The sequence below is a fragment of the Seriola aureovittata genome, chromosome 24 (genome assembly GCF_021018895.1).
Source record: "Seriola aureovittata isolate HTS-2021-v1 ecotype China chromosome 24, ASM2101889v1, whole genome shotgun sequence".
NCBI classification, from domain to species: domain Eukaryota; kingdom Metazoa; phylum Chordata; class Actinopteri; order Carangiformes; family Carangidae; genus Seriola; species Seriola aureovittata.
In genome coordinates, this window is record NC_079387.1 from 3,384,674 (window position 1) to 3,397,859 (window position 13,186).

At 41.9% G+C, this 13,186-nt stretch overlaps 1 protein-coding gene across 2 annotated transcripts in view; it reads right to left on the bottom strand.

The window, feature by feature from the left end:
- Positions 1-1,030: 1,030 nt before the first annotated feature.
- The window catches only part of LOC130165302 (prospero homeobox protein 1-like), a 38,973-nt gene continuing 26,817 nt past the window's right edge, over positions 1,031-13,186 (bottom strand). For both annotated transcript variants that reach the window (XM_056370451.1, XM_056370450.1), the window contains one exon: positions 1,031-2,001. In XM_056370451.1, the coding sequence (XP_056226426.1) occupies positions 1,816-2,001 (186 nt within the window). In that variant the 3' untranslated portion in view covers positions 1,031-1,815. The remainder of the gene's footprint in view (positions 2,002-13,186) is intronic.

Below are 13,186 nucleotides of genomic sequence, written 5' to 3' on the forward strand. Positions count from 1 at the left end.
AAACTGGAATGAATGGAGAAATTAAACAAACACTTTTACCAAACTGCCCTGTGTAAATCAACATTACTTTAAAAAATAAAGTGAAAAACTGACATAAATGTGATTTTGAGATTCTGTGAAACATGACGTACAAATGAAGCATCTAACAGAAATTAAATAAAACACACACAATGACATGAAAATTTGTACAGCACCTGTCATGTCTTAAGCATTTATCCATTATCCTATATCAGTGCTATATTTTCCAAATATTATAATTAAAAAGCCAGAAGTGGTGGAGGCTGCCGTTGGCATTTTTATAGTGGTGTATATATTGGCTGATAACTGACACTTTGTTTTTGGTTATGTAGTCACCATTACATAGTTTGTCCACCAGAGAGCACTGACGTGTATTTTTCCTGTAAAACATCCTGCTCAGTACATATTTTGGTCATAAATCTCAGATAACAACACTTAAGGGCTCCTTGTCGTGCAGAAAGTGTACTGTAAACAGACAGGTGTGTAGGAGATAAAGCAGTGGTTCAAAACAAAAAAGTCAAATACTTTTCAGTCAAGCAACCTTCAGAAGGTCTTAAACATATCTACTGAATTCCCAATAAGTGCTGACAGTGTGTGAGAGCATCTGCCTCAAAAATCCAGTGTTGGTCAGGCTCTTGTAATTAAATAAAATCAGTGCAGTAAATGAGAAAACATGGATGAGGACAATGGGTCTCTCCATAATCTGGTTTTCAACAGTTTACAATAATATGTTCATCAAGTTTGTCTCAGATGTGGATAAACCTTTTTTTTCTTAAACAGTATTTTGTCATCGACGCTCTGGGTGCCTGAATGCAACATGAGCCAAAAGGGGCAGCGAGGGAGGGGCAGGGAGAGCCACACAGTCAAGACAAACAACCAGTAAGTCTCAGTACAGTAAGAAGAGGAAGAAGTAAAAAGAGGAGGGAAATGAAGGGAAATAAACTAAGTTTGTTTTTTGCCCAGTTTGTCTGGGATTGGGATTGCTACTGTGCTTTTCTGTTCAAGAGGTGTGTGTGTGTGTGTGTGTGTGTGTGTGTGTGTGTGTGTGTGTGTGTGTGTGTGTGTGTGTGTGTGTGTGTGTGTGTGTGTGTGTGTGTGTGTGTGTGTGTGTGTGTGTGTGTGTGTGTGTGCCTGTATAAGTGACTGAGAAGCTGTAAGCTCATACAAAGGAGAAAAATTACAGAAACATCACTTTTTTTTCCAAAATGTCCATGTAACTTAAAAACATCCACAATAAAAAGATTTCTATATATTATCATCTTTCTTTTTAGTTCACTCCTGATCCCAAATCTTGGGCTGAAGATTGATCCATAATCCTCCTCATCCCTGAAGGAGGATGAAGAGCGAGCTTGGACGAGATGGAGGAGAAAGAGGAGATCGGGTTTTTGGCAAGGAGGAGCTTTTCTGTAAGTGCAAGGAGGTTCAATTTTCACTGTTTTGCTTTTAATTTATAAAAGTCTCAACACACTTTGTTAATTTGAGTATCGTATGACTCACGAGTTTCAGCCCTCTACCTCAGTGAAGAGGAATATTTTTTCTTTATAAAACATCTTGAGGGCACGTTTGTCTTTAAAAGATGGGCTGACCAAAAACAACCACCAACAAACCTCTCCAGAAGCCTCCAAGTAGAAGAACTTCAAGTCTCTGCATCGTGTTATGAAAGTCAAACTCCTTCAAATGTATTTCACTGAAGACCTTAACCTAGTCTAACTGTGCGCCTTCAGAGGCCTTTTCTTAAAGTCTTCTCACAGTTCTTGGAGGTTTGTCTTGCTTGCTGTGTTTCCTCCCTCGCCCTAGTCAGTCGTGGAGGAGTTCTTGTAGACAGTTGGGGGATTTGAAAACCTCAGGAACCTCGCTGTCGAGTTTGCAGATCACCTTGTAGATGGCCTTCTTCCAGGACGGGTCTGCGTCTTTGCCAGCCACGATGGCATTGAAGAACTCACGAAGAGTCACCTGGGCCACCTCCAGAAATCGATCTGGAACCTGAAGTGGATAAGAGGGAGAAAGAGGGAGAAAGAAAAAGGAAATCATGAGTCATCATGTGTCTGTTTGATTGGTTGAACTGAAGAGGAACCTCTCCTCACTCGCCTTCTTCTTTCTTGTCCTAAATTTAGATTTACAACACAGTATTCTTCACCATAAAAAAGTTCAATATACAGAGCAGTTTTACTTCTGTATGAGCAAAATGGAGTACATTACATAAACTGTCATGAGCACTGTCAGGTCCAACACACAGTGTTTGGTGTGGAGACCTGGCTCGCAGTTGGTGTTCCGGTTCATCTCAAAGGTGTTGGATCATGTCAGGGCTCTGTGCAGGCCAGTCAAGTTCTTCCACACCAAACGGGGAAAACCATTTTTCTTTTACTCCGTGTAATTTGTGTGAAGTGGCACTGTTGTACTGAAAAAGGAACTCCCCCAACCTGTTGCTACAAAGTTGGAAATATCATTAAGATTTACAGCTTAACTGGAAATGACCCAAACCATAAAGCTCTACAACAAAGGTAAACACAGTTTTTCAGTCAGCAGCCACAGCCATCAAAAGTCCCTTAGAGACATCCAACTGTCCAAAATTATCATTGCAAAGCAAAAATAATCTGTAAGAATAAAAAATGTTGAAGAACAAGTACTCGGATACAGAGGGTTTGCTTTTAGAAAAGTGATTGTGTGACTGAACTGGATCTGAATCAGGGTAAGTGTGCGTGTGTTTCAGGTGTCCATATATTTCTATTTCTGTAACAAGTTCTTGTTCAGCGGTGAACTTCCCCTAAATGTACTTCCCCTTTCTTAACAGCCCCCAGCTGTGTGTGTGAACACACACACTCACACATAATGACAGATGACACACTCAGTCCTTGACAATGGCAGGTGGACAGTTGTCTGTGATCTGTCACTGTTTGTGTGTGTGTGTGGGTGGGTGTGTGTGTGGGTGTGTGACAGAGTTTAAACAAGAACGAAGGGATTGCAGGGGTCCAATTGTCCTTTCCACAAGTAGGCATAAATATACTGTCATCACAAGGCTTTGTGTGTGTGTGTGTGTGTGTGTGTGTGTGTGTGTGTGTGTGTGTGTGTGTGTGTGTGTGTGTGTGTGTGTGTTTTTGTGTGTGTGTGTGTGTGTGTGTGTGTGTGTGTGTGTGTGTTGGGAGGGGTTTAATGCTGCGTATGTGCTCATAGCAGTGTTTGACAGCAAAACAATGGCGCACACACACACACTTTTCAGTCTTTTTTCTACCCTTTCTCCCGGGGGCAAGATCATACAAAGACACTAAACAACCTGACGAGGGTTCTCCACCCCCCACCCCCCTTTATTCTTCTTCTTTGTCTCTTTTTCTGCGTGCAGATGCAAACATAAACATACACACACACACACAAGGCTGACTCTTCCAGATGAGTACATGCTCCTTTACACACCAACAAACTCACACACGTGTAGAGGACAGCAGAGTGCCATCTGGGTGTAACCCCGTCACGCGTGGCAGGACATGCCAAGGTTAGACGCCACCAGAACGGATGAATCACCCTCCACATACACACACACACACTCACACTCACACACACACACTCACACATAAAAACACACACACACACACCCTAAATGATTCCCTGGACTCTCGTATACTCTGTCTACCCTCACCTACCCTCTCGCTCTTTTTAGCTGGCCCCTTGAGACCACAGTTATTTCAATGAAGCCCTCTGTCACTGTCTTGGTGTAGACACTACTGTACGCACACACACACACACACACACACACACACACACACACACACACACATACATATACACACACATACTCTTTACTTAATTGCAACTTTGGTCTTGATTTTGTATTTTGTATTTTCTGTGGCCATCATCTCAGTTCTGATAATGTCGTACTCTCGAATGAGATCTAGGAACGTGGTAACTGCTCTTCAATGAAGTCCAACAGGGCAAGAAACCAACAGTCAGACAATCAGACGCCAATAGTTTTGCCAGACCAACTAACTGCTTTATTTACAGGTGATACCAAAAGTAGGTACTTTCAAAATGTTCGTGATTATCCCTCATTGCACACGAATTTGTGTCTGCACAACTCCAGTAAGATTGTTAGATCAAGGTTGAACCAGGAACTCACCAGAAAATAGTGATGGATATTTATAATGAACAGCATTTTGACTAGCTAGTTGTGTCTCTTATCTGGTCTGCCTTTTCACTGATGCAACAATTAACATGGTGAACACAATCAGAACTACAAAAATAAGACATGGTTGCAATGAATGGAATCTTCCCTTTTTACTAAAAAGAAAAATTGAAATGAGGCTTAATCACTAAATCTCAGCAGGTGCCAAAACATTTATGCAATTTTAAAAGGCTAAAACTCATTGTTTTATCTCTGAAAAAATTTAAGAAGCCCCAAAGACAAGCTGCTGTTTTTAATAGCTGCTGTGAAACTGCCCACTGGGACAAATAAAAGTTGAAACCTGAGCTTGATCTTGAAGATGAATGTGCCTTTGAGTCGACCTCTCCCTCTTGGATTACATCCCTTCATCCCTTAGTTGTTCAAATTTACTCTTATCTTAAAAAAAGACAAAACTTCTCTTTTTAATGTCTCCCCTGGACAATTTTTCTTAATTTTTTTTCCCCTCAAGATCTCTGACCTCTTTACTTAGGGTGATGTTCACATGTGAGCTTCTGTTTATACATTCATTCTGATGAGGCGCATCAAGGAAACACCCAGATGCTGTGAATGAATATTACCCTTAATCAAACACCTCAACTTTTGCAATTGCAAAGTCAAAAACCAACATGCACAGTGGGACAATAAGAGATTGAGTGGCCTTGACCTAGAAAGGTCCAGGTCTTGTCTTTTTGTTGTAACACTGGTTCTACCATGTTCAGTATGATGATTGGTGTGTTTTTAAAATGTTTCAGGGTGGAGTGCGTCATCATTACAGTAGGGAGAGGAGTCAGAGTGCTGAAACAAGACTACGACGTGGAGAGTAAAGGACACCGCTTATTCACAGAGAGGTACGGAAACACAAGCAGAAAGAATGAAATGAACCAGGGAGGATATTGAGTGTCCGGTTTGGGTATCAGCTCAACTGGACAACACACAACACACACACACACAGACACACACTTGGGTCCAGATGCCCAGATTTGTCTGGCCATCGTAAATCAGTCCAATAAAGAGATCTAAATTAGGCCATCATCAATACAGATGGGCCTGTTTCCCCTGTGCGTGTGCATGCGCGTGCGTGCGTGTGTGTGTGTGATTTAGCCCTGGCTCGGATCTCGATATGATGTCTAGTTGCCAGGAGAGAGAGAGCGAGTGAGGAATGAGGAAAGTAGGAAAGAGAAAAAAAGATAAAGAGGAAGAAAGACACTTCGTTCCCAGTAAACATAATTCGCATGATTGCTCTGGTTTGGTGGGTAAATATTGGATGAAGGGAGGCTCAATTACTCTCTCTTCACACACACACACACACACACACACACACACACACACACACACACACACAGACTCACACAGATGCACGCTGTCACACACACACACACACGCACGCACGCACGCACGCACGCACGCACGCACGCACGCACGCACGCACGCACGCACGCACGCACGCAGAAGGACAAGAGCCTGTAAATCTCTAAATCACTGCCCAACAAAGAGGCCTACAGGGACACTATCCCTCCCTCCCTCTTTTATTCCTTGTCTCCTTCCTCTCATTCTCTCCCTTCGTCCTCCTCCTTATTGGCTCCTCTGTTCCTCATCTCTGCTTGGAAATTTATTTTCTTATTTATTTTTTATCTTGTGATAAATCATAAGCTCATGTAACCGTTTATCTTTCATTACACACACAACCTCGTGGTGTACTTTGACATGTTTGAAGTGAGAAGTGCTGACGGAAACATTTGCTGCCTTCAAGAAAAGTCACCTGCATTAATGCCACTTCAGCTCTTTTGTTTGTTTTTTTCTTGCTTTTCCCATTGCAGTTACTGCTTGTCCTCAGTCATTTTCCACTGTTTCGTATGCTATTGTCATTTGCATTTTCTGATTTATCAATCTTTACCCTTTAGTTTCACTGTCTCAGTTGCATTTTAGCAATGTCGTTGCCTCTCTTTAAGGTTTACAATGGGTTGTCAAAACAGGAAGTTTCTTGTGAACAAGTCTTATGAACAAATACTATATGGATTCATAAATATAAACATTCATTGCATTGCTCTATCTTACGTGGTGTAACTCAGTGTAGTTTTGCTCTTTCCCAGTTATTATACACTACAACAGCAGATGCTTGTTTGCAATAAACAGAGAGATGATAGCATTCTTAGCATGAGCAGTAATAACAAAAACGAGCGCCACCTGCAGAAACTCAAACCATCACTTGAAAACCTGAAGTGCAGAAACAGCACAGCAATAAGCTCATAGCAACAGTGACGTCTACTTTGCTAATTTTATCATTTTTTACAGTGCAGGCCACGAGCACAAAAGGGCAGTGTTGTACTAAAAACTATTTTTAGAATAATAGAGAGCCCTTTAGAAGTAGGTTACTTCTTTATAGATGCAATGTCTCATTTTAACACATTTAAAATAAAGAAACTTAACATAGATTCCACATAGTTACACACAGACAGAACATCAACACAGACAGCGTCAAGAGTATCCTCACTTTGTCCACAACAGTGTAACTCCTTCCTGTCCCTCTGTGTCCTGCCCTCCTCTCTTCTGAATATAAGCCCCTCCTCTTTCTGCGTCTCCCCTCCATCAAAAAAGATTTATTCTTTTCCTCCTCATGCCGTCACCATGAGACTGATGCAGACGTCTGGGCTGTGTGTGTGTTTGCGTGTCCTCAGTTGACTTTACCTATTCACCTCTCCATACGTCTTCCCACCTGCCTATCTCTCCTTTACTTTTCCATCCTCACTTACTGCCTTGCACAAAAGGGAAAACACACACACACACACACACACACACACACACACACACACACACACACACACACATACACATAGGGCTCTTAAGAAATCACTGCACAAACACCATATGTTTCATTCTCAAGGTGTACAAACAGAAATAAACTGTGTGTGTGTGTGTGTGGTGTGTGTGTGTGTGTGTGTTCTTTTTTTCTTTTCTATCTACCTTCCTCCCTCAATGACACTATTTACTTCAGTGTGTGTACACATGCTCAGCTTTGTTTAGGCAGTTAAGTGTTTTTTTTTTTTTTTTTTTTTAAAGTTCATGTTTATTTGCATCATTTCATCATTGATCATTTTTTCAGCTCACTTGTACTTTTCAGACGACCCCTCACTCACTCCATTTTGTTGCCATTCATTTGCTCTGTGGCCTTGAGCTCCACTTTACTGTTGGTCAGTGGAGTATTTTTCTATCACTGAGACAATACTGGAACTCTTTCATCTGCTGCTCCTTCTGTGTGTGTGTGTGTGTGTGTGTGTGTGTGGTGTGTGTGTGTGTGTGCGTGTGCGCGTGTGCGTGTGCGTGCGCAAGAGAGAGACTGAGTGGACATATCATTTTTGTGCCAACACATGAGCATCTGCTTCCTTTTTCCTCCTCTTCTCTCTCACTCACTCTCCTGCTTTCCCTGCTATCAAGCGTGGCTTTAGTCACACACACCCTGGCAGGAAAATACAAACACACATACACACACACACACACACACACACACACACACACACACATACACACACCAGAATGGCGTGTCCTTTCACTCTTTCTCTCCCCTCTCTTCTCCTTTCATCCTCTCTCCTTCAAGTAGTAATTCATGAAAATTCATAGTATGACAAATTAATTTTGCCTTTTTGTATTATTGTATTGAGATTCAATTTTGGCTTAACAGTCCCACAAAGATCCCTCAGCCTCCCTAAAATGCATGACAGTATTTTATACCCAGTGCTACCTCTAGCTTAGCTTTAGGTATTCAGTTTAAACGGAGACAAACATTAAGGAAGTTAGGGAAACACTCTGATTGCTTTGGAGGTTTGTAGAAAAATATTCTTAAATTTTTCCCCTTGTCTGTATCTGAAATCTTCTTTTCCCATTTCAATCTCTATTTATCTGGGGAAAGTGGACTGAGCATGCTTTTCTAGTTGCATCCAGTCTCTCTGTAAACACTGATTCATGCATTTGAAGGACACTCCTTTATTTGTGTCCAAAACATTGTATTCTGGTTTGATAGTCTGAGGGTGCACACCTCTTCTGCATAAAGGCGTGTTCTCCTCCTTTACCTTGTAAGCTCCTGACGCACCTGCACACGTAACCACTCCTTCTACCGTGCATACTTGCTGACTGTCTATAACTGTCCCCCTCTAGCGAAATCTAACATGAAATGGCTTTTAATGTGAAGTTGTGCAGCTGTAAATCTGATAAAACCACAAGCTGCTGCTTCTGGTTCAGTAGTAGGGGCTTTAGACTTGGAGTCAATTCAGATTTTGGTTGAGTCAGAAAAAGAAGGACATTAGACTTGCAAGAAAATGTAAGATGCTGCATTGGTGGGGGCGTGTTGCTTCATGTACAGTGGAGTCCAGTTTCAGTACAGTTGATAACTTTATAATAAAAACAGAATATATATACAGCATTCATGTTACAAGTAGGGTTTTCTTCTTCTTCTGTTAGACTTGAAAAGCAAAGTCCCATGTTTTGATCTCGGACTTGGTCTCACTTTTGTGAAAAAAATCCACTTGTTTTCATTCAGAGACTTCTAAAGCAAATTTAAGGCTTGTCACTGGGACTTGCCGTCTATGACTTAAGATGACACTCATTTGTTTAGGGAAGATGTGGAAATATTCCTTTGCATTTGTCATTTCTCCAGCCAGTCAGGGAATTCAGTTCTGTTGCTCTATGTCCCTGCTGCATCATACATTCTGCACATAAATAGCACTGACAACAACCTGCTGGTTAGGTGCTCTTTGACACAGTCACCCATATTTGCACCAGGCACATAGCTGCCATTCCCAAGTGAAGCAGGAAATGGAAAGCACTGGAAGACAAAGTTAAAAAAAAAAATAAAACACCTCATAGCTTTTTAGAAAAATAATCAGTTTGATGGCAGGTAAATCCTTCTCATCCCTATTTCAACAATATTCTGACCTCAGGGTCACAAGTTTCTTGTAGCTGCCACGTAAAGTGTGAAATTGAAGGTAAAAGTGGAGACTGGAGGTTCCTCCAGGACATCAGCAATATGTTTCCTTTCTCTGCTGCTCTTTTGTCAATCAGTCACTGATCTCACTATCACCAGGACAATGGCTATGAAGTTTCTCTTTGTTCAGACTGCATGTGACTGAGAGGAAGGGTCTGCGTCCTGAGATTGCGTCTGTGTGTGCGTGTGTGTGTGTGTGTGTGTGTGTTTGTCTCTCTCTTCTCACTATCTCATGAGTGTGTGCATCTTCTATTTGTGTGCAGCTGTTGTGTGTGTCTTCGTGTCTCTGCATGCTGCCATTTGTGTGTCTGTTCATACACGTGCTGTGCTTCCTTGGAATGGTGTGTGTGTTCTTTGCTTCCTTGTGCGCGTGTGTGTGTGCATGTGTATGTGTGTGTCATCCATAGAGGACAATAGCCTGGGTCATCTGACTGAGAGGCTGCAGACCACTAGTATCACATGACAGAGGCTGAAGGCCACGTCTTTGTTACCAGGCCTATTGTTAAAGCTAAGGAGACAGCTGGGGCAGGGGAAGGGAATCACTGCATGCACAACACACACACACACACACACACACACACACACACACACACACACACAGATTCACACAGATATAGAGGAAGACCATACAAATACACACACGCACGCACACACACATACATTGCCCCCTCGTGACTCCAATCAGGCTCAGTGACAAAGATGATGCCTTCTTCTTCTCAACTGGAATACTAAGACACACACACACACACACACACACACACACACACACACACACACTGCAGCTATAATTATAGTGACAGAAACTGGCAGGTGGCATTGTCTGTACCATACCACTTTCTGTCAACCAACAGCAGAGAGAAAGAGACAGTGAGGAGGACTTGAGTTACTTAGTCCTCATACTTGCTTAATGACACTGACAGCAGCAAAGAGTGTGCTTTCACATGAAGTGTGTGTGTGTGTGTGTGTGTGTGTGTGTGTGTGTGTGTGTGTGTGTGTGTGTGTGTGTGTGTGTGTGTGTGTGTGTGTGTGTGTGTGTGTGTGTATTAAACCATGTTTCCGCAAAATATATTTTTATAATTGGCTTTAGCAAATAGTTTTGTAGGAAATGAAATAATCAACAGCTCGGTTAAATATTGAAAAAGATAACTCCAAAGATAAAGCACAAAATGATGTTTTCACTCTTCTGACCTGTTCTTAGTCTTTAGCGCTTCAGTACTCTACAGCTAACGATATGTTGCATGATCCAAATCCCAGTGTCCTGTGTCAAAATTTGAAGCTTTGCACACCAATCCACCCACCCTGACCTACAAGACAAGGTCACATTTAACTTTGGTCCAGCAGATGTGAAGCAGTTTTTCTTAATTTTTTTTTATTCATAATTACTGCAGACGTCATCAGATCTACACAGATTGTTGATGGGAATCCCCCAGTCTGAAAGGATTCCCGAAGATAGCTGAGTTATTTCTATTTTGTATTTGAATAGAGGCTTTTGGTGTCCCATGACAGTCTAAAATTCAGTGTCAGATGTGTTGGTTCCCCGTTAAGATATTTCATCATTAAATATTTAATTTTCAGAATTCCTTGGCATAGAAAATAGTTGTTTTTTAGCAACTGAAACCTTGTGTAAAGTATCATCAATTAGTAGCTTGGTTCCAGCAATGTCTCTAGTGGTAAAAGCCTTGTAAAACTATCATCACATGAACCCTAGTGTGTAAGACCTAAGTGCCAAACGCTCTACGCTTAAAATGACACATCAGAGTTGAGAAAAAGGGAGGAGAGGAAAAGAAAGCAGGATAGGTATAGTGTTTGAATTTCACCGGCTCTCTAAAGGCTGATCCGTTTCTCCGAGTGTGTGTGCGCCTTCTGGGTACGTTACAAATAGAAGACAAGAAAGTTTAGGTCAACAGAAGGATGGAGTAAACGTAAGGGGGAAAAATATAAATGTAAGGCTAATGGATTGACACAGATGAAGCTTTAATATTACAGTGTGTTGATTCACTGAAACATCACTGTTCACAATAAAAAAAAAAATAAACCAATGAACCCAAACTTAAGCACCAAGGCATTGATTTAAAGCTGTAGAGCATTTTGTATTTGTAGAGAGAATCTGATAGAAAACCCACGATTCCTGAGAGTTGCGCTCTGTCCCTTTTTCAGTGGAATCGTATGAAGAGGAAGCGGAAAAGATGAGTGAATAGATGAATAAGGGGAGAGGAAGGATAACAAAGAATCTAAAACGGCGGAGAAAGACATGAGAACTTCAGCCTTTCATGAAGTGCACAGCTTATGAAATAAGATAGCCCTGAAATGTGAGTGTGTGACCACTCTGCCTCCAAGTGTGTGTGTGTGTGTTTGTGCCGTTCAAGTCAAAGGGCAGATTTCGATGGCAACCACACCTACACTTCAAGGGAAGGTATCTCTGCTCTTTCAGATGAACACAAATGAGTATCTGTGTGTGTGTGTGTGTGTGTGTGTGTGTGTGTGTGAGAGAGTGAGGCGCAGCTGTGCTGTCGTTTGGTGCTGACAGAGCCAGTGAGGATCCTTGAACTGGAAAGATGAGAACGTCCTCTAGAAGGCTTCATAAAACCGTCTCATTGTCCCTCCTCACACACACACACATACACACACACAACTATGACAACTTCATCCCTTTACAAGACTTCAGGCCTCTATTCTTTGCTTCACATTTACTTTGTTTGTGTGTGTGTGTGTTTGGTGGAGATTTTGCGCATGTGCTCTGGCATGTCTAAGTCACCAAAGTGTAGGTGTACTTCAAATATCATACCAAAACTTTAACACACACACACACTCAGGCAAGTTAAGAGTGCCTTGCCCAGTGCTGCTGGCAGACTTAACCAACGACTCATCAATCAGTTTTCAATATAAAAAAAGAAAGAGGAAACGTTCCTCTTCCTCTTGGCAGAAGGTGGAAGCTGACACCTTTCCCTGAGTGTCCTGGCAAAGAAAATCTCTCTCTGTCTCTTTTTGTTTTCCCTATTCTTTTTTTTTTGAAGATGAGACTATTCCCTGTCTCCTTTCCCAGCCTCCTTCCTTTCTTTGCCTTCCTCATTAGTTAGTGGGCAGAGCCGCAATTAGGACAAAATTGTTTCAGAGAAGAGGGACTGTAAGGGAGGGGAGGGGAAGGAGGAAATGGGAGGCAGCAAAGATGGAGAGAAAGAAAGGGAGAGAGAGAGAGAGAGAGACAGAGGTAAACAAGAAAGAAGAGTTGAAAGAATGTGGCTGGAGAGGAGGGGAGGAGGAGGTAATTAATGAAGCTGCTATAATTACTGAGGCCTGTTTACGCCAGCTTTGGAAGACAACACTCACACACACAAACTCCCGACAAATTACACTCACCTTTCCACAGCAATAATCTGCAATTATTATTTAAAATGCTAGAGGTGTACATTGACTAATGACACAACCTTTTCCTAATAACCCGTCAAACCTAAGAACACTTTCTAATTTCACCAGGTAGACGGTGTCGACTAAGATTAAATTCTTTTTTAACCAGGAAGATGTAAGAAAAAAAGAAATTATTTAACCTTGCACGACCAATTTTTACTGTATAATTTAACAAAGAACAGATTTGTATTGTAGAAAGCAAAGCTGAGGGGAACAAAGATGAGAAGATGAGACAAGTAGGGGGAGAGAGGAAAAAGAAGATAAGATGTAGATCTGAAGGGAGTCCAGGAAAGAATAAGACAAAAGTTGGAGGTCAGAGGAAGAGTAGGTGAGACGGTTGGAGAAAAGGAAAGAAAAGAAGAAGTGTGGAGGACGGGGAGAGAAAGGGACAAGAGTAGAGGAGGAAGAGGCAGCAGTGGACAGAAAGGGAGTCGAGAACAAATGAAAGGGGGACAAAAGAAGAAGAGGGGAAGGAGAGGAGGCGACGGAGAGAACATACTGACAGAGGACAGATTCAGCAGGAAGGAGAGGGAGCAAGGAAAGAGCAAAAAGAGGAGGAGAAAGGAGGGGAGGGGTGTGTGATGGGGGACAAACCAAGGTGGAACTCTGATGATGCTAAATTTGGCAAAAGGAGA